At 45.0% G+C, this 17,513-nt stretch overlaps 1 protein-coding gene across 2 annotated transcripts in view; it reads left to right on the plus strand.

Annotated features, from left to right (window-relative positions):
* The window catches only part of HSD17B7 (hydroxysteroid 17-beta dehydrogenase 7), a 41,396-nt gene extending 29,231 nt beyond the window's left edge, over window positions 1–12,165 (plus strand). The window contains exons 10-11 of one of the 2 annotated variants that reach the window (XM_066625971.1): window positions 1,681–1,756; window positions 12,089–12,165. In XM_066625971.1, the coding sequence (XP_066482068.1) occupies window positions 1,681–1,755 (75 nt within the window). In that variant the 3' untranslated portion in view covers window position 1,756; window positions 12,089–12,165. Of the gene's footprint in view, window positions 1–1,680; window positions 1,757–1,857; window positions 2,160–12,088 lie in introns of those variants that run through there. The other variant, XM_066625969.1, reaches the window with a different exon arrangement.
* The last annotated feature ends 5,348 nt before the right edge of the window (window positions 12,166–17,513 follow it).

Raw genomic sequence — 17,513 nt, forward strand, 5'->3', positions numbered from 1 at the left:
TTGCTGTTTTTCATGTAGCGGTGAATGCAGTACATGCTGCAGCATCATTGTGCTGGGCATCTATGTCTCCATGCCAGCTGAGCCTGTTATTCGTGGGTATTGGGGTGAGAGCAGAAAGATACACAATTTTATAATGTCAGGGACCGTGTTGTATTAGACATAACAAGGAAAGTGATTAAAGCTGCTCAGCTAATTCAGGCTGATGGTGATCTTAGGTCCTACAGAAAAGTTCCATGTTTTTCTCTCAACATTTTGTAACCTTTGTCTAGTCCAAAAGTCCTTCCACTTAGTATTTTGGCATAGGAGACTGCTGTATGACCTTTTTGTGTCCAAATATCTCCTGGATACTGAGTTCCTTTTCCCAGGTGGGAATATTCTTATGCCGAATGTAACGGGCTTTCTTAGCCTCCGCATAGGACTTAAGGAAATCTGGTCTGTTGTACATGGTTCTGAGGCGACCATCCACACCATAGGCCTCTGGATCCATGATCAGCCTATCAGGACCAAGGGAAGGTTTTCGCTTCCCTGGGAGATTCATGAGCTTGCTGTTGGTGCCTTTGGCTTCGACAACTCTAGCTTCTTCCTGTGCAGGCCTTTTCCCTTGGTCCTCCCTGTCATCTGCTTCCTCTTGTTCCACAGACTCTGCTGAGATGCTCAGCTGTTTGGTAATTGAGTTTTCAAGGGTGGTCACATCACTGTCAGCAATAGTATTTTGATCTGTGACCTTCAAAGATGGCAGGTGCCCTTTTCTTTCCTCTTCATATCCTGAGACATCACTGGTGAGTAGATACAGGGGAGACTGCTGTGTGCCTGAAGACTCACCAGGTTTGGGCAGTGGTTTCCTCATGGATCTAGAAGAGAATTAGGAAAGCAGAATTCTTTTGCTTCATGTCCTCATACCAAAGAGCTTAGGGCCCAAACCTATCTAACTTTCCAGCACTGATGCAGTTGTGCAAATGGGGCATGCATTGCATCATGCAGTGGGGGGGGGGCATTCACAGAGGCCTCCTCAAGGCAGGGGAAAGTTTGTTCCCTTACTTCAGGAATGCATTGTGACTGCATTGGTCCTAGAAAGTTGGATAAGATTGGGCCCTTAATGAGCTGAGTTCCTCCACAGATGAGGAACATTACCATTAGAACTTAACATGTCACTGACTGCAGAACGCTGCATCAGTTGGAACCTCTTCATTCATTTCTTTTTAAGCAAAAAGAGTGAGTATGACATTTTTACAAGCACTGCATTGAATAGGTATGCTAAGTAGAGGGCCAAATGTGATTGCAGTTCTTTGTAACATACACTCAGAGGGCTCTGAAAAGGTAAGATTCTTGCATTGACTTTTTTAAAGAGTAAGGAAAAAATGTGCAGGGAATGTTCTTCAGTTGCATAGTAAGAAGATTGCTCCTGCCTTCTGCCCAATCAGTGCAAGAGCACTCCCAACTTCCCAATATCTGACCACAGGCTCATAGCTAACATGAAAGCAAGTGAGACTTGACAGGATAATCTTGCAGTCAAATCTAGCACTGAAAATGGTTGACGCAAAACCTCCTGGCACCTGAGGCAGTGTGCCAAATGCTGCCCCCTTTAGCCTGGTGATGTGCTAGTCTCTGCTCCTCCTACTCCCTGCCAGCCCATCACAATTCTTCACATTTCTGCTCCATTCCCCTCTTTTTCCAATCCAGGGAGCAGGAGAAGGGGGAGCTGCAGAGGAGACTGGGTGGACAGAGGTAGACTCCACCTGCCGATTTGCTGCCTAATGTAAGTGCTTCAGTTGGCCTCATGAATGGACCTGCCCTGAATGGAGAAAGCATCTCCCATTCCTAGTAGCCCTCGGAGCCTGTGTCATTTTTTTTTTTTAGGAGTGCGTATAACAAGTCCATCTGATGGTCATCCTTGCCACAGTTTTGCACTACAGGAATCACTAGAAGTTTGCCTTGCTTGCGAAGAAAGTAGAGGGAGTGTCAACTTCATGCTAATAGGTCCTGGGCCCACTGAGAGCTTCTGCTTGGAGTGACCTGGAAAAAAACAACACTTTATCAGGATGCTGCTGAATTAGATGTTCAATGATAGGTGCTTCAAGGGTCAACAAGGCAATACACTGGAGACAAACAATTTGTTGACTGTTTTGTTTTTACTTAAAAGGCTGTGGGGGAAAGCTGAAACACTTGCAGGAATTATTCTTGTTTGAATTTGTTTTGAGGTTCCGCAACCTACAGTTTCAGATTTAGGAAGAAGTCACCTGTATAAATTTCCCTTAGTAAAGGTTCCCACTAATTGTGTTGGGAAACTCAGTCCTTGAAGCTGTCTTTGTTATGTGTGCCAAGGCACCTCTTGCTAGCCTTCTTTTGTCTGCATGACTTTCTTCCACAGGGCTGTGCTTGAATGGAAGAAATGCAAAGAGAGTCTCTTAACCTTTGAATAATTTTTCAACTCAAATTTGCCCTTGTGAGCAGCTTTTTCACTTGTGATAAGAAAGTGGATTGAGAGGTGATTTTGAGCAGAAACATTGCAAGAAGGGAAAGCATTCGTGGGCTACTTCCCCCCCCTTCCACTTGCGGTCTGTAAGATTAAGAACATAAGAACAGCCCCACTGGATCAGGCCATAGGCCCATCTAGTCCAGCTTCCTGTATCTCACAGCGGCCCACCAAATGCCCCAGGGAGCACACCAGATAACAAGAGACCTCATCCTGGTGCCCTCCCTTGCATCTGGCCTTCTGACATAGCCCATTTCTAAAATCAGGAAGTTGCACATACACATCATGGCTTGTACCGCGTAATGGATTTTTCCTCCAGAAACTTGTCCAATCCCCCTTTAAAGGCGTCCAGGCCAGATGCCGTCACCACATCCTGTGGCAAGGAGTTTCACAGACCAACCACATGCTGAGTAAAGAAATATTTTCTCTTGTCTGTTCTAACTCTCCCAACACTCAATTTTAGTGAATGTCCCCTGGTTCTGGTGTTGTGTGAGAGGGAAAAAAGAATCTCTCTATCTACTCCATCCAGGTGTGGCCTTACCATCAATTTGTACAATGTACAAATCTCACAATTTTCAAAGAAGATGAAAATTATTATATATAACGAAATAATGTTTTCACAAAATAATGAGGCGGTGAGATAGCCTTGCTGTGTCAATTTTTTTAAAAGAGGGAGGGTTACTCTGTCCTGGAATGGTACAAGGGCGTGCTTAGGCTCATAAAAAGTTTTAAGAAGTGGTCAGACAGAAAAAGGTGGAGCTATATCAGCAGTAATACTACAGGCTTAGTTTTCACAACTGAGGTAGTTAACCTTTGTCTGGGCTGTGCTTCAGCCTGCAGTTGTTTGCATGATAGAATGCTCTTCTATATCTTGGCAACTAAATTCTGCAAATGAAATTCATTCTAACTGTCAAACCTTCACTAAGGAGTCTTTCTCATTGCACTGGGTAAAAGCAGAGGCAAATGAACCCTCACTTTTCTGTAACATCAGGAGTTCCTGCTGGAGTCGTCTCTGTTCCTTAGTCATTGAGCTCAAATAGGTGAGCCGGGCTTCTTCTAAATTCTGTAGTCCATGGCGGAGCCTTGCCTCTGCCCTCTTGACATCCCGTCTTTCTGCCTCCCAGCGCCTTGAGGCCTCTCCCTCTGCCATGTGTTCCTTTAGTTATCAGATGTGATCTCTGAATGTTTTTCCAAGAAAGAAAGAAAAGGTGGCTATCAGGCAAAGTCTACAGCTTCCTTCCTCCCAGTCAGGTTTTGAGAGTTGATGGTACTCCTGCAGGAATCTGAAAGATTTGGCTCCCATTCTCTTCGCTTTGTGAGATAATCTCCCAGGCTGTGCAAGGAGCACCTCAGCCAGCATTTAACACTTTGCATCACTTGCAACACTTGCATCACTTAAGGTAACACTTGCAACACTTAAGCTATTAATCACTTGCTTCACCTGACTGAGAGGCTGTAGCACATGGATGTATCAGAGTGAGCACCAGTAGTGTAGCTACAGAGGGGCACAGCACTAGGTTTTGCAGAGTGCCTCAGGCCCATTTGCAACTGTGAGAGCAAAGCAGAGGAGATTCCTCCACTTTGCTCTTGCTGCCAGGAGCGTGCTGTGCCCCCGTCTCCAGAGTTACATGCCTGGGAGCACTGCATGGGCCAACCTTTGGGCTGGCATACGACACACAGCACCTACTGCAGCAGTCCCCAGCTAGCTACACCCACACATATCCTATGCCCTTTGCCTTTTTGCTGGCACTTGACAGCATGTCTGTCAGTATGCTGACATACTGACACCCCCCCTGACTTCCATATGATGAGAGCCAGAATGGTATAATAGCTTGGGAGTTAAGACTGCGATCCAAGTTCAAATCCCCTGCTCAGCCAGAAAGCTTCCTGGGTGACCTTGGGTCAGTCACTAGCTCTCAAACTGACCAGGTTGTTGTGAGGACAAAAGGGGGGGGCCATGTACGCCACCCTGAACTCCTTTGAGTTCCTAAATAAATCCTAAATGAGAAAGTAAACAGCTCAAGGCCAGAACATTACACAAAGACACAGCCTGGAGTGGGATATTAATGCATTAACATAGTAACTTGCTACTCTAGAAGGGTAATTTCCAAGGCACTCCTGTCACTGGGGACTGTGATAATCTCTTGATAATCCAGCCTAGGTACAGTAGGTTGGGATTCGCTGATCAGTATGAAATCCTCATACCACTTGTTGCCTTTCTCAGTGTGTGCTCCCCCCTCTGATCCCTTTATTAACAGCTCTATCCTGTATACAGTCACTCATGCACGTCTAGCCTTGATTGCAATATGATGTACACCTCTTGGAAATAAACCCCTCTGAACAGAATAGGACTTACTTCTGAAGAAATATGCATAGGATCAAGGCGAAAACCTGCTAGAAGGCAACTGAAAGAGAATGAAAGGGCACAATCCCAGGCTAGCTGAGTTGTGATTAGGGGATGTATCCCTGTTGTGTTCTCTGGATGAGGTTGCCATGAGAAGGCTGTTACCTAACCCACAGTTAACACACTATGTTAACAGTGTTGTGTAATATGAAAAAGTAAATCTGTTTGTTGACATATCCCTTTGAACATGCAGCTAAGCAGTGCTGAATCTGCCATGCCTACGCTTACTTCCTTACATCATTGGCTGCAGTGTGAACTGTAAGAAGCAGCATAGGTTTTGGTAATCTTCACAGGATTGCTGCTACAGGAGGAGTCCTCAGTGAATGTTACAACAGGACACTGCCCTTGACAGTTTCTTCAGATGTGTAAATAGGTACACTGTTGTTATGCAGAACCCAGACAGGTTTCATCCCAGAAAAGGTGTACTCAGTATTAGGTAGGCAAAAGCAAGATGGTGTAGGTCTGTAGGATAAGAGGAAGAACTCTGGAATTGGCAGCAAGGAGTGGGATAAAGTAGGAAAGACTCAAGTGGCACCACAAAGTGGAGCAAGTCAGATTTGATCCAGAAAAGTTTTGTTAAATAAAGCAAATGGTACAGATTGGTCCATGATAGAATTAAAGGTGCATTTCTTAAAGACAGTGCAGGTTTATAGATATTATAGAGGTAGGTAGAAAAGTTTTCAGACATATTACATTCAAGGAAGCCTTTCCTTCTCAACATGTCTGAAGAGAAACCCAACCCATCGTAGATCTCCTGCGCATCAGCTTCTAGATCAGGGACCCCAGTCTTGTGGGGTCCGTGGGTGCCACAGGAATTCTGAGGTGACAAGTGGCTGCTGAGGGGCCAGGACCAGGCACACAATTTTTCCCATCCATCCATATGCATGCACTTCCTCCTGCCTATGAGATACACAGATACATCCACCTATGTACACAAAGCAACAGCAGCAAATAGGCAGGTGGCCTCCACCAAGCACATCTGCAGGCACTGCAGTGACCCCTGTTCTAGGTTATAGTGACCCCTGTTCTAGGTTATAGTGGCTGTTCATCCAGGATGGTGACCAAACCTTTTGGATTTTGTCAGGAGAACCTGAAGGCGCCTTAAACTTCCTTGCAGCTACTCAATGCAAAGGAAAATCAGTAGTGTTGAGCAAAGTAGGTTCATACTGATCTCACTGAGGGGCCTCTATAAGTTTCTGAGAACAAGGTTTCTCAGAACAGTGTCAGCACCAGGTTGCTGGAGGCAAAGCTCTCCCTCCCCCCTGACACATTGGTACTGAGGGTTCAAGATATGACCTGGCTGGAAGAACCCTCTTATGAGCATGCACCCTAGGGCCAGTGCCCCACCTGACCAACCTCTGGTGCCTGGCTAGGTGGAACCCCTGAAGGGTGTGGGCCCTTGGCAACTGCTCGACTGTGCCAACCCCTGATGTCGCCTCTGGCTTTAACTCTCCTCCTGCCGCAGCCACAGTCTATCGCCTGTCTCAATCCACTAGCTATTTATTCAACAACAGAAATCCCAAAGTCCTCCTTTGCATCTGGTCATGCTAGGCACCTTTGTGCTTACACACCACATAAGGGCAGTGCACATAAGAAAGATACCTTAGCAGCACTTACTGTTGCAGGATTCTTGTTGTGGTGGAGAGGGATGTTTCTCACAGAAAAATGAACCTGAAGCTGGCAAAGCGTTCATGCTCCAAAGAGCAAATAAAGGCTGATTATGTCAAGGGAGCCCAAATGATGGAGGGCAAATCCAGAAAGTGCCAGAAATTATGCAGACATGTGCCAAATTGCTAGTGTTCAGACTGCCTGCAGCAGGACAAGTGAAATCAGTGCATGCCCAGCACAATCTACTGTGGCAGTTGCTGGATCTGTTATGTAGATTTTTGGCTTGTTGTCTGGAAGGTAGAGTCTAAGGGAGAGTAGCTAATTGGCTCAAGGGAACAGTCCCACAACAAATTGCTCAGCAAATAGGAAACAAAGGTATAAGTGTGAGGTGTGAGGTAGAATCAACAAGAAGGACCCTTGCAGACGACAAAGGGCTGAATCCTATCCAACTTTCCAGCACTGGCGCAGCTACAATGCAGCCCCGAGGTAAGGAAACAAATGTTCCCATACTTTGAGGAAGCCTCTGTGACTGCCACCCCAGCACAGCATGCAGTGCAAGCCTCATTGGCACAGCTGCACCGGCAATGGAAAATTGGATAGGACTGGGCCCAAAAATGTTAGACCATCCAGAACTACCCTGATGGATTCTTTTCTTTGTATTTATGCATGCCAAAGCCCTAGACAAGAATTAAACTTTTAAAAGCAGGGAAGATTCACAAAATAGCAGAGCAAATGCTTGCTACTGTTTTGTCAATTTTTCAACACAGTAAAGCAATGCTTCCCAAACTCTTTTGTACCAGGACCCACTTTTAAAAATGACACTCTGTCAGGACCCACCTAGCTTCAGCCTGATTTTTGAATGGCAGGGGGCTTGGCTAGAATGGTGATCAGGCAGCAGTGCTCCCCCCAAGTAGTAGCTTGTTTAACCTTTGTGCACATAGACTAATCTGCCCTGTCAGTTTCTTGGGCCATGACCCACTGGTGGGTCCTGACCCACAGTTTGGGAACCGCTGCTATAAAGAGTTATAGGAGCTTTCTCATTTGAGTGATACAGCAGTGAGCTCTTTGTTTTTTGTTCACAAACTCCCTCCTATATGCCATTATTAGAGCTTAAGACTTAAAATGTCTATTTAAGTCCTAATAATGGCATATAGGAGGGGGTATGTGTGTCACCAATATCCAGTGAAATCACAGTACCATACACTACTGAAAGTAAGGTACAGACAGGACTTTAAGCAGCAAAGTAATCTTTTGCTGAGGGTAAGGGTTGATTGCAACAACTGGATAGCTATTCCTCTGCAACAATTCCTTCCCATCTATTGCGTGGAAATAGAACATTATGCCCCTGGCACGTGTTTGGGAAGAAATCTTCCATAAACATTCAAATAAATGTTCAGTAAGTGAATTTTTTCACCCTGATTTTTCACTAGACTTGAAAAATTAAGCCCATGTCTGCAAAAATAATCACATTTTCCAAAAACATATCTAGGGAATCCAAAAGGGAGGGTTCAAAGGGATCCTTGGGAACAATTTTCTCGGTGGGCTTCATCTGCAGCATAAGTAGCCCTTCAGTCTAAGCACACAATCAAGCCAAAAGTTATCATGAATCTTGGCCCAGAGACTGCAACTGTGTTAGAAAAATCCTAGCAACTAGGAACTAGGAAACTTGTTGGCTCCCAAGTTGTTTTTCCCTCGCTTCCTCCTGAGATTTAGACAAACCTCAGAGTGCTACTGGAAGAAGGTCCAAGTCAGTATGCGATAGAAAAGGTAGCAGCCTCTGGTTCATTATTGCTGGTTTACTGTTAACATGCCAGATGTCTTGTCAGTTCAGCAAAAACCATGCAATGAAATGATAGGGAGAGCAGAAAGGGAGACACAGTTCTCCACAGTGTTACAGGAGTGTTATACAGTGTTATCCAACCAAAATGAAGTCTCTGACACCCCAAGAGCAGTGACCCAACCTGGAGCAGACCAGAAATACAACAACCAGAACAGAGCACATGCACTATTGCCCAAGGCAAGGGCAATGGTCTTCTATTTATATTATACCTGGTCAGTCCAGAGACTTCATATCAGTGATGGTGCCAGGTTACTGGGGTTATGGGGACAAAGTCTTGCACTGGGCTCCCCATGGCCTGCTTCCTCATGGCCTCGCCCACCTGCCTCCTGGTGGAATATGGCACTGCAGACTGGCTGCAGAGAACCCAGCCAGTAGGTTCTCTGATGTGCATAGGCCTCCAGCCAGAGCCTGACCTGTGATGCCAACCCTGTTGATGTTGTAACTCCTGTTCTTTTCTGGACATGAACTTGACTCTAAGGACACGCAGTCCACACAGTGCTGATCTGAAACTGTGTGGAGCCTTTGAGCTTTGCAACTGGAGTGGTTAGGAGTGGAGTGGAATGTTAGGGAGGCTGAAACTGGGAGGCAATTTGGGGAAATTCTGGGGGAAAAAATGGGGGCTTACATCTTACTGGAAGCAGCAGTCGCTGTCCTTTCCATTTACGTTGTTCTTCCCCACTGCTTCTTTAGCAGTAGCAGCAGTGGTGGAGCTCTTATCAGTGCCCAGTTTCACCAGGACTTCTTCCCCACCTGAGAATTGACCAATGTCAAGTTGCCATTGCAAGATAAGGCCACCCCAAAAAGATGTCCTGAAAATTGCTGAAATACTCTCCCCTCCCCCCACCTATCATCTTGCAAATGGAGCAGCAAAAATGTTTGGGGAGGTGTTATGGTTTATCTCTTAAGTCCAGAGTGACTTGTGATACTAATCTCTATATCAGACCCTGAGGCTCCAGCATTAGCTTTCTGTCTATGTAGTTAGTTAGTTAACCTTTATTGGCATTATAAATATTACAGCAAACTACTGACAACAAAGTGGAACAATACAACCGTTATCCACTAGACTAGTTCAGGAAAACTAAATAGAGAAAAAAGAAATAGGATCTAGAAAGAAAAGGAGCCAGAAGGGACAACCTTATCCTTTCAGTAAAACAGGTGTTAGATGGAAAGAGGTGACTACAAAAATTTTAAAGAAGATTTTATAGAACTAAAGTCCGGCGTTTTTTGTAATGTATAGGCCAGGAAACTAGCCACTGAATACGTCAAGGGAGCAATAGAGTCTTCCAACAACTGGGGAAGGGGTGATACCTGAGGGGAAAAATTAGAAATCCAGGATTCTAGATAAATCCTACGATGAAAATCATGAGAGGGACAAAAAAGCAAAATGTGTAAAAGAGTATCCGGGGTCTCCCCACAGAATAAACATAATCGTTTCTCGCGAGGAACTCGCATGAAACGACCATAATGAACAGCTGAGGGAAATATGTTGAGTCTAGCGAGCATGAAGGCTCTCTTCAGTCTAGGATTAGTGAGGTGAAAAAAATAGTTTGAAGTGGCAACAACATGTTGCGGAAAAAGACCATTCTGTCTATGTATTTGCAAATAATCCTCCATGGATAGGAGAGCAAAAACTTTAATAAGAGAAAAAGTTGAGATGCTTATGAAGTTTGTACTGGAGATGCCATGTGTTGTGCAGATAGACAAACACTGACTTGACTAGCTTTCCATGTCATTTCTTCTCTAATTTTAACTATTTTTGACGGTCTTAGTAAATACATTTGTGAGCAAAGTGTAAGCAACACCAGCAGAACAAAAGAACACCACTGAATACTGCTACCAGGACAATTCCTGAGGAGCAGAGAAACAGACTCCTGCTCACACAACCAGGGCCCATGGGAGGGTGTGTGTGCAGGGGTAATTTGTATCCCAGGGTCAAAAAGGGGGCCCAGGAGCCAAAGGAGGGGGCCCAGAAATTTCCTGGGATCTTATATTTTCCTATCTCACTCAGAGTCTCTGCCTATATGAGATACTGGAGGTGCTACCACGGGCATATGCCTGCGGCTGCTGCTGCAAGCCGTATGCGCTGAACTGAGGAATGCATACATGACTTCCTTGACACAATGTCATATCTGGGAGGAAATTGACCTGCTACAGTAGCTCTTTGGCTATTTACCATGAAGAAGTGTATAGAAGCTCAGGGTCACAGTTGCTGGACTACAGCTGCTAAAGAAGTAAGTTTTGGTGCACGAGACACTTTTCATTCTAGCCTAAATACAATGATGCTAATTTTCTGCAATGATTTTCTATATTCAAAAGATTTTAGAGAGACTGAGGGCACAATCCTATGCATGTCTACTCAGAAGTAAGTTCTATTGTGTTCAATGGGGCTTACACTCAGGAAAGTGTGGATAGGATTGCAGCCTTAGGAGTGCGTTTGGTTTTCCGTATTACAGGGGGACTGCATTATCCGAGGGTTTGCATCTGCAAATCTCTGGTATCTGTGGGTGCCAAACGCCCGCCCCCCACCTCCAGGTCCACCAGAGCACAGAATACCTGAAAATACAAAAAGAAAAAAAAAGTGACTTCCAGTTTTACAATAAAACTGGAACTGATTTTTTCATGCTCAGCTAGAATTAAAAGTGTCCCATGTGTAACGAAGTTTCTATGCAGTCCTTCATGATCCTCAAGCCCAGCTCCAGTCAAGTTCAGAGGTGGGGGGGAGTGAAAACCATAGGTTTTCCATATTTGCAGGGGTTCTGGGGACAGAACCCGCATGGATAATTAGGGCGCCCTATACTGTATCTAGCTGCTGACACTGCACGGGCGGGGGGGGGGGTAGACCTGGGCTCCACATTGGGAAGCCCAGTAGACCTGGGCTGCAAAGACTGTTCTGGTTGATGCCACCCTCCTCCACCCTGTTTCACCTCTCCACACCCCTTTCTGCCCAACCCTATTGCCACTCTCCCCTGCTTTGTTTCACCCGCTCCCTCTTAGGGAAGGGGCCCAAAAGAAACATTGTATCCCATAATAAAATTCTCTCAGAGTCCCTGCACACAACATAGTACAAGTTTTGAGAGGCTGAAATGGGGAGGCAATTAGAGGAGAGGACTGGAAATTCTGAAAAAAATGGGGGAGGGGTTGCCTCTTACTAGAAGCAGTAACACATGAGTTACAAACTGTATAGACAGAAAAGAACTGGAAAAGCAGACTGCCTGAACTTCTGGGAAAGACTGAAAGGTGATGCTTGGCCATGATTCTCAGAGACAGAGTGGTGTCACATTGCCCTCTTGACAGATTTATGACTGGTCTGCCATCAAGACTGCCAGTTTCATTTTAGACCAGTAGGGGGAATAAAGACTGTCATTTGTCCTTTTCTCTTTCTATGGGGCGTGATTTGTCTTTTTCTGTGGGGCAAGCATGATACAAGAGTAGAAGTAAAACAGTGCTATATATCTACCACAAGGTGTCACTGTAATCTCACCAGATCTTTAAAGAGCAAAGGATGCTAATGTGCAAAGGGGCCATGTGGAGGTGCCCTGACTTTATAGATAATGCACAGTGGAAGTCCCTGCTTGGAACTTCTATCCCTGTTCATGTCTTCTGTTCCTGCTTGGGTCATCTGTCGCATGTGCATGTGCATGTGCATGTGTGTTTAATCTAGTTCATGTTTCCTTAATAGTTGAACATAGCTAGAAAATATCAGTATGGAAAATAAAAGTTCTTTAATAATTTTGTTCTGGATCATTTTCTATCTTTATACTAGTGTTCTAAATACTCTGCCAAAGATCTCCAGCAGCTCATGGATCGTTTTAGCAAGGCCTGCCAAGATTTTGGACTGACGATCAGCCTGAAGAAAACACAGGTCATGGTTCAGGATGTGGACTCACCTCCTTGCATTACAATCTCTGCGCATGAACTGGAGGTTGTCCATGACTTTGTGTACCTTGGCTCAACGATCTCTGGCACTCTTTCTCTCGATACCGAACTAAACAAACGTATCGGTAAAGCAGCTACCACGTTTTCCAGGCTCACAAAGAGAGTCTGGTCCAACAAGAAGCTGACGGAACATACCAAGATCCAGGTCTACAGAGCTTGCGTCCTGAGTACACTTCTGTACTGCAGCGAGTCATGGACTCTTTGCTCACAACAGGAGAGGAAACTGAACGCTTTCCACATGCGCTGCCTCTGACGCATTCTCGGCATCACCTGGCAGGACAAAGTTCCAAACAACACAGTCCTGGAACGTGCTGGAATCCCTAGCATGTATGCACTGCTGAAACAGAGACACCTGCGTTGGCTCGGTCATGTCGTGAGAATGGATGATGGCCGGATCCCAAAGGATCTCCTCTATGGAGAACTCGTGCAAGGAAAGCGCCCTACAGGTAGACCACAGCTGCGATACAAGGACATCTGCAAGAGGGATCTGAAGGCCTTAGGAGTGGACCTCAACAAGTGGGAAACCTTGGCCTCTGAGCATCCCGCTTGGAGGCAGGCTGTGCAGCGTGGCCTTTCCCAGTTTGAAGAGACACTTGGCCAACAGTCTGAGGCTAAGAGGCAAAGAAGGAAGGCCCATAGCCAGGGAGACAGGCCAGGGACAGACTGCACTTGCTCCCAGTGTGGAAGGGATTGTCACTCCTGAATAGGCCTTTTCAGCCACACTAGACGATGTTCCAAAACCACCTTTCAGAGCGTGATACCATAGTCTCTTGAGGCTGAAGGTTGCCAACAACAATGATATATACAATGCTTTCTGGATTCAGCAGGCTTCATTAGTGGCAAGTGTGCAAGAGAATGTGTTTTACAATGGCGAAAGACAGACTCCTGAAATTTACATTTTTGTTGTAAATTTGTGGATTTGTGTAAACAGTCAGACTCATGGACTTCCATTAGTTCTGAGTTGGAATTCTCTCACACCTCTCTTTTTTCTTTCTCTCTCTGCTCGTATTTACTTGTCCTTTTTTTCTTAGATATTTATCATGAGCTCTTGGAGAAAGTTGTGTTCATATGTTGCCCACTTGTAGAAAAATTAAAAATAATTCACCAATTACAAAAAAATAAATAAGTAAAAGAATTCTTTACTGGACTTTCTATTGTGGAATGTGAAGCTTTTAGGTAATGCGGATGGAAACAATATCAAATTGAAAAATGGCTAAATCTCAGATTGAGAAATCCAGGATCAGGATATCCTACATTGTTTTTTTGTTTTTTTTAAATTAATGTCAGCCAGGAAAGGTCCTTGAATTAAACCAGGACTGTGCTACTGGAGGAGAGGGTAGCTACCATTTTCCCCTTACAGTATCCTCTATTTAATGTATCTCCTTCAGCTGCTGTTTGCCCTAACAGAGTGGAATATCCAAATACCTGTATGGTAACCTGCTACATTCCACCCCATAGGTAAAAAAACATATAAATTGAAAACCTTGCTACCCCCTGAGATTGCCACTCTTTTGTACTGTCCTTACTCTTTCTATACTTTCTACACTACTAGTAAAAGTAGAAGTCTCTTGTCTTCTTTGCCTTCAATCACCCTAATGACAGATGGCGAAAATAAAAATAATTGCTTTCTACTTTTTTCCCTGTGAAAACTATTCTTTACTCCTGTGCCAGCAACAGCAATAAACATGTGGCAGGTGAGGCTCATCCTCACATTTTTATTTCCATGACAGGAAATCTCTATGGCAGGGGTGCTCACACTTTTTTGGCTCGAGAGCTACTTTGAAACCCAGCAAGGCCCGGAGATCTACCAGAGTTTTTTTTACAATGTTCGCGCCATCATAACATATAACATTTATGTGTACAATGTATGTTGGTGTACCTTGAGCCCCACTGAGTATAACAGGACTTACTCCTGAGTAGACATGCCTAGGATTAGGCTGTGAGGCTGCAATCCTAGCCACACTTACCTGGGAGTAAGCCCCATTGAGTACAATGGGCCTTACTCCCGGCGTTTCCTCCCAGAGGCACCTGCAGGGGGGGTCGGCACTCCGCAATCTACTCATTTTGCCTCGCGATCTACCGGTAGATCACGATCCACCTATTGAGCACCCCTGCTCTATGGCATGCTATTAAAGGCATAGAGCCAGGAAGAAAGGTTGGAATGTTCAAAATGTAGGAAATATGGGGGGAGGGGGGTTAAAAGCCACTGCAGGTATTTATCAAGTCTGAAGGGGGACTTCCCCCCCCCCCCGAAATCCTTTCTTTTGTGGACATCACTGAACGGACTGTGCAGGCTGATTAGCATATGTATGTGGAGCAGTGACATCACTAGGGTTTGCCCACACCACCTGGTGCGGGAAGGTAGCTTGTTACCCCTATGATGAACCTCCTCTCCTGCAGTGGGCAGAGTAATGCGTCATCACCCTGCCCCCACATCACTGCCTGGAGGCTCCTAGCAGTGTTGCATGCTTGCGCGAACAGAAAAACACTTGCACAACCACACAACGCTGCCAGGAACCTCTGGCCCTAATTTGGAGGGGCCTGCCTTTCCAAACAAAGGGATGGAGGTAACCGACAGTGTTGCACACATGCATGAGCCCTTGTCTGTTCACGCAACCCGCTGGGAGCATCCATTCCTTTGTTTGAAGAGGCAGGCCCAGCTGAACTGGAGGCTCCTGGTGGTGTCGCACACTTGTGCGGTGGAAGGCTTGTGCAAACATGTGATGCCACTGGGAACTTCCGACCCAAGTTTGAAGGGGCCTTCCTTTCCAAACAGAGGGGCAGAGGAACTTTCCTCAGTTTGTGCAAGTGCATGGCACCACTGAGAACCTCCGACCCTTTGGTGTGGCCCTCAGTGCCAAAGAGGCACCAGGCAGTGTGTGGGTGGAGCACCACCCCCTCCCAGTGCACCACATGAAGTGCCCCCCCCCACACTTCCGTAGTAACACCACTGGTTTGGAGATCTTATTTTTAGAACTGGTTTGACTCTAAATAAACTAGAAGTGGAATATCCAACAAAACAAGGGCACTATATGAGGTATGGATTGTGCAAAGTACCTGAATAGATGACACAAAGCCAGCTGATGCAGGCATATACAGACTTAGAAGTAAATGCAGGCATTATTATTATTAAATGCATCATATTTGTATCAGGGAATTCAAGGTGGCATCCATGGGGATTATTTTATTTTATCCTGGCAGTAGTCTTGTTAGGGAGGTTGTGCTAAAAGAGAGGAGCTTGCTCAAGGCTAACCAGTGAACATCAGGGTTGGCCTTAGGAGCTGTGGGGCTCAATTGGAAATATTTTTGCAGGCCTCCCTTCTAATTTTGCAGGGCTTCCTCTGCTAATTTTTTTTAGTTGTTAGCTTGAATGGAGCCAGACCAAGAAAAAAATTATGCCTTGTCTTCAGTGATTTTTGAACATTGACTAGTTTCCCATCACTCAAAATTTCAAGTTCATGTGTCACATTGAGAATTTAAAATTGAAAGTTACATAAGAACATAAGAACAGCCTCGCTGGATCAGGCCATAGGCCCATCTAGTCCAGCTTCCTGTAACTCACAGTGGCCCACCAAATGCCCCAGGGAGCACACAAGGCAACAAGAGTCCTGCATCCTAGTGCCCTCTCCTTCATCTGGCATTCTGACATAGCCCATTTCTAAAATCAGGAAGTTGCACATACACATCATGGCTTGTAACCCATGATGGATTTTTCCTCCAGAAATTTGTCCAATCCCCTTTTAAAAGCATCTAGGCCAGATGCCATCACCATATCCTGTGGCAAGGAGTTCCACAGACCAACTACACGCTGAGCAAAGAAATATTTTCTTTTGCCTGTTCTAACTCTCCCAACACTCAATTTTAGTGAATGTCCCCCGGTTCTGGTGTGTGAGAGGGAAAAAAGCATCTCTCTATCTACTCCATCCAGGTGTGGCCTTACCATCAATTTGTACAATGGCAATATAATATTAGCTGTTCCACCGCTGCACACTGGGTCAACACTTTCATTGAGCTGTCCACCACCACCGCAAGATCTCTCTCCTGTCACAGACAGCTCAGAACCCATTAGCTTATATGTGAAATTTTTATTTTTTGTCCCAATGTGCATTACTTTACACTTACCTATACTGAAACACATCTGCCTTTTTGATGCCCATTCTTCCAGTTTGGAAAGATCCTTCTGGAGCTCCTCACAATCACTTCTGGTCTTCACCACTCGTGTGAAGACCAGTTTGGTGTTGTCTGCAAACTTAGCCACTTTGCTGCTCAACCCTGTCTCCAGGTCATTGATGGGTTGGGTTTTAATATGCTGGGTTTTTAAAAGTTGGGTTTTAATATGTGGGTACTTTCCACAGATTAAGAAGCAGATTAAAAAAATCATCTCTGATTTGTAAAGGGTTAGAGCGCTCTCCTCAGTCTTGGAATTGGGCTCAGAAAATTGAACTGTTTTCCTCCAAAGGCCAAACTAGACTTTAGCCTAAACCTGGGAGCAACAGATGTCATGTGGAAGTATTTTCATGCTGTTTTCATGCAAAAAGTGAAGCAGTGGTTTGTCACCAGTGTGGCTTTCTGAAAAGGATAGGATAAAAGAGTTAAAATCCAAGCCAGAGAAGAGCTTACAGTGCTTGCGTTCACTGTTCCATCTAAGGTGCAGGGCTGTTCACCTCCAAACTGAGTTTCAAGCATCATGGAGTTTGGCAATGCAGAAATTCAGCAATGATGTCATCACAATGCAACACAGTTGTAATGCCGTGCAACTAGGGAACATTGGCTGTGATATTTGCTTTGTATTTGAGGTGAGTATTACAAGTCACCAAAACTTTTATTTCTAAGCTGGAAATATAAATTTTGGTGGCATCATTAAAACTAATGAAAATGAACAGATTAAAAACAAATCTCATCTAGTTTAGAAAATAATTTAGGGCCCAATCCTATCCAATTTTCCAGTACCAGTGCTGCTGTGCCAATGGGGTGCGCACTGCAATCTGTGGTGGGGAGGCAGTCAGAGGCCTCTTCAAGGTATGGGAACATTTGTTCCCTTACCTCGGGGCTGCACTGCTGCTACACTGGTGCTGAAAAGTTGGATAGGATTGGGCCCTGAATCTCTTTTCTTCTCTCAGTTTCTTCATGAAATGTTTTGTATCTATTTCCACTCCAAACCACTGAGCGGAAAAAAGTTTCCTTCAGAAAAGTTGTTAAATATCTGTTTGCATCACATTTGAGCAAATGTAGTTTAATTTTAACTTTTAAAT

The sequence above is a fragment of the Tiliqua scincoides genome, chromosome 4 (genome assembly GCF_035046505.1).
Source record: "Tiliqua scincoides isolate rTilSci1 chromosome 4, rTilSci1.hap2, whole genome shotgun sequence".
Lineage (NCBI taxonomy): Eukaryota > Metazoa > Chordata > Lepidosauria > Squamata > Scincidae > Tiliqua > Tiliqua scincoides.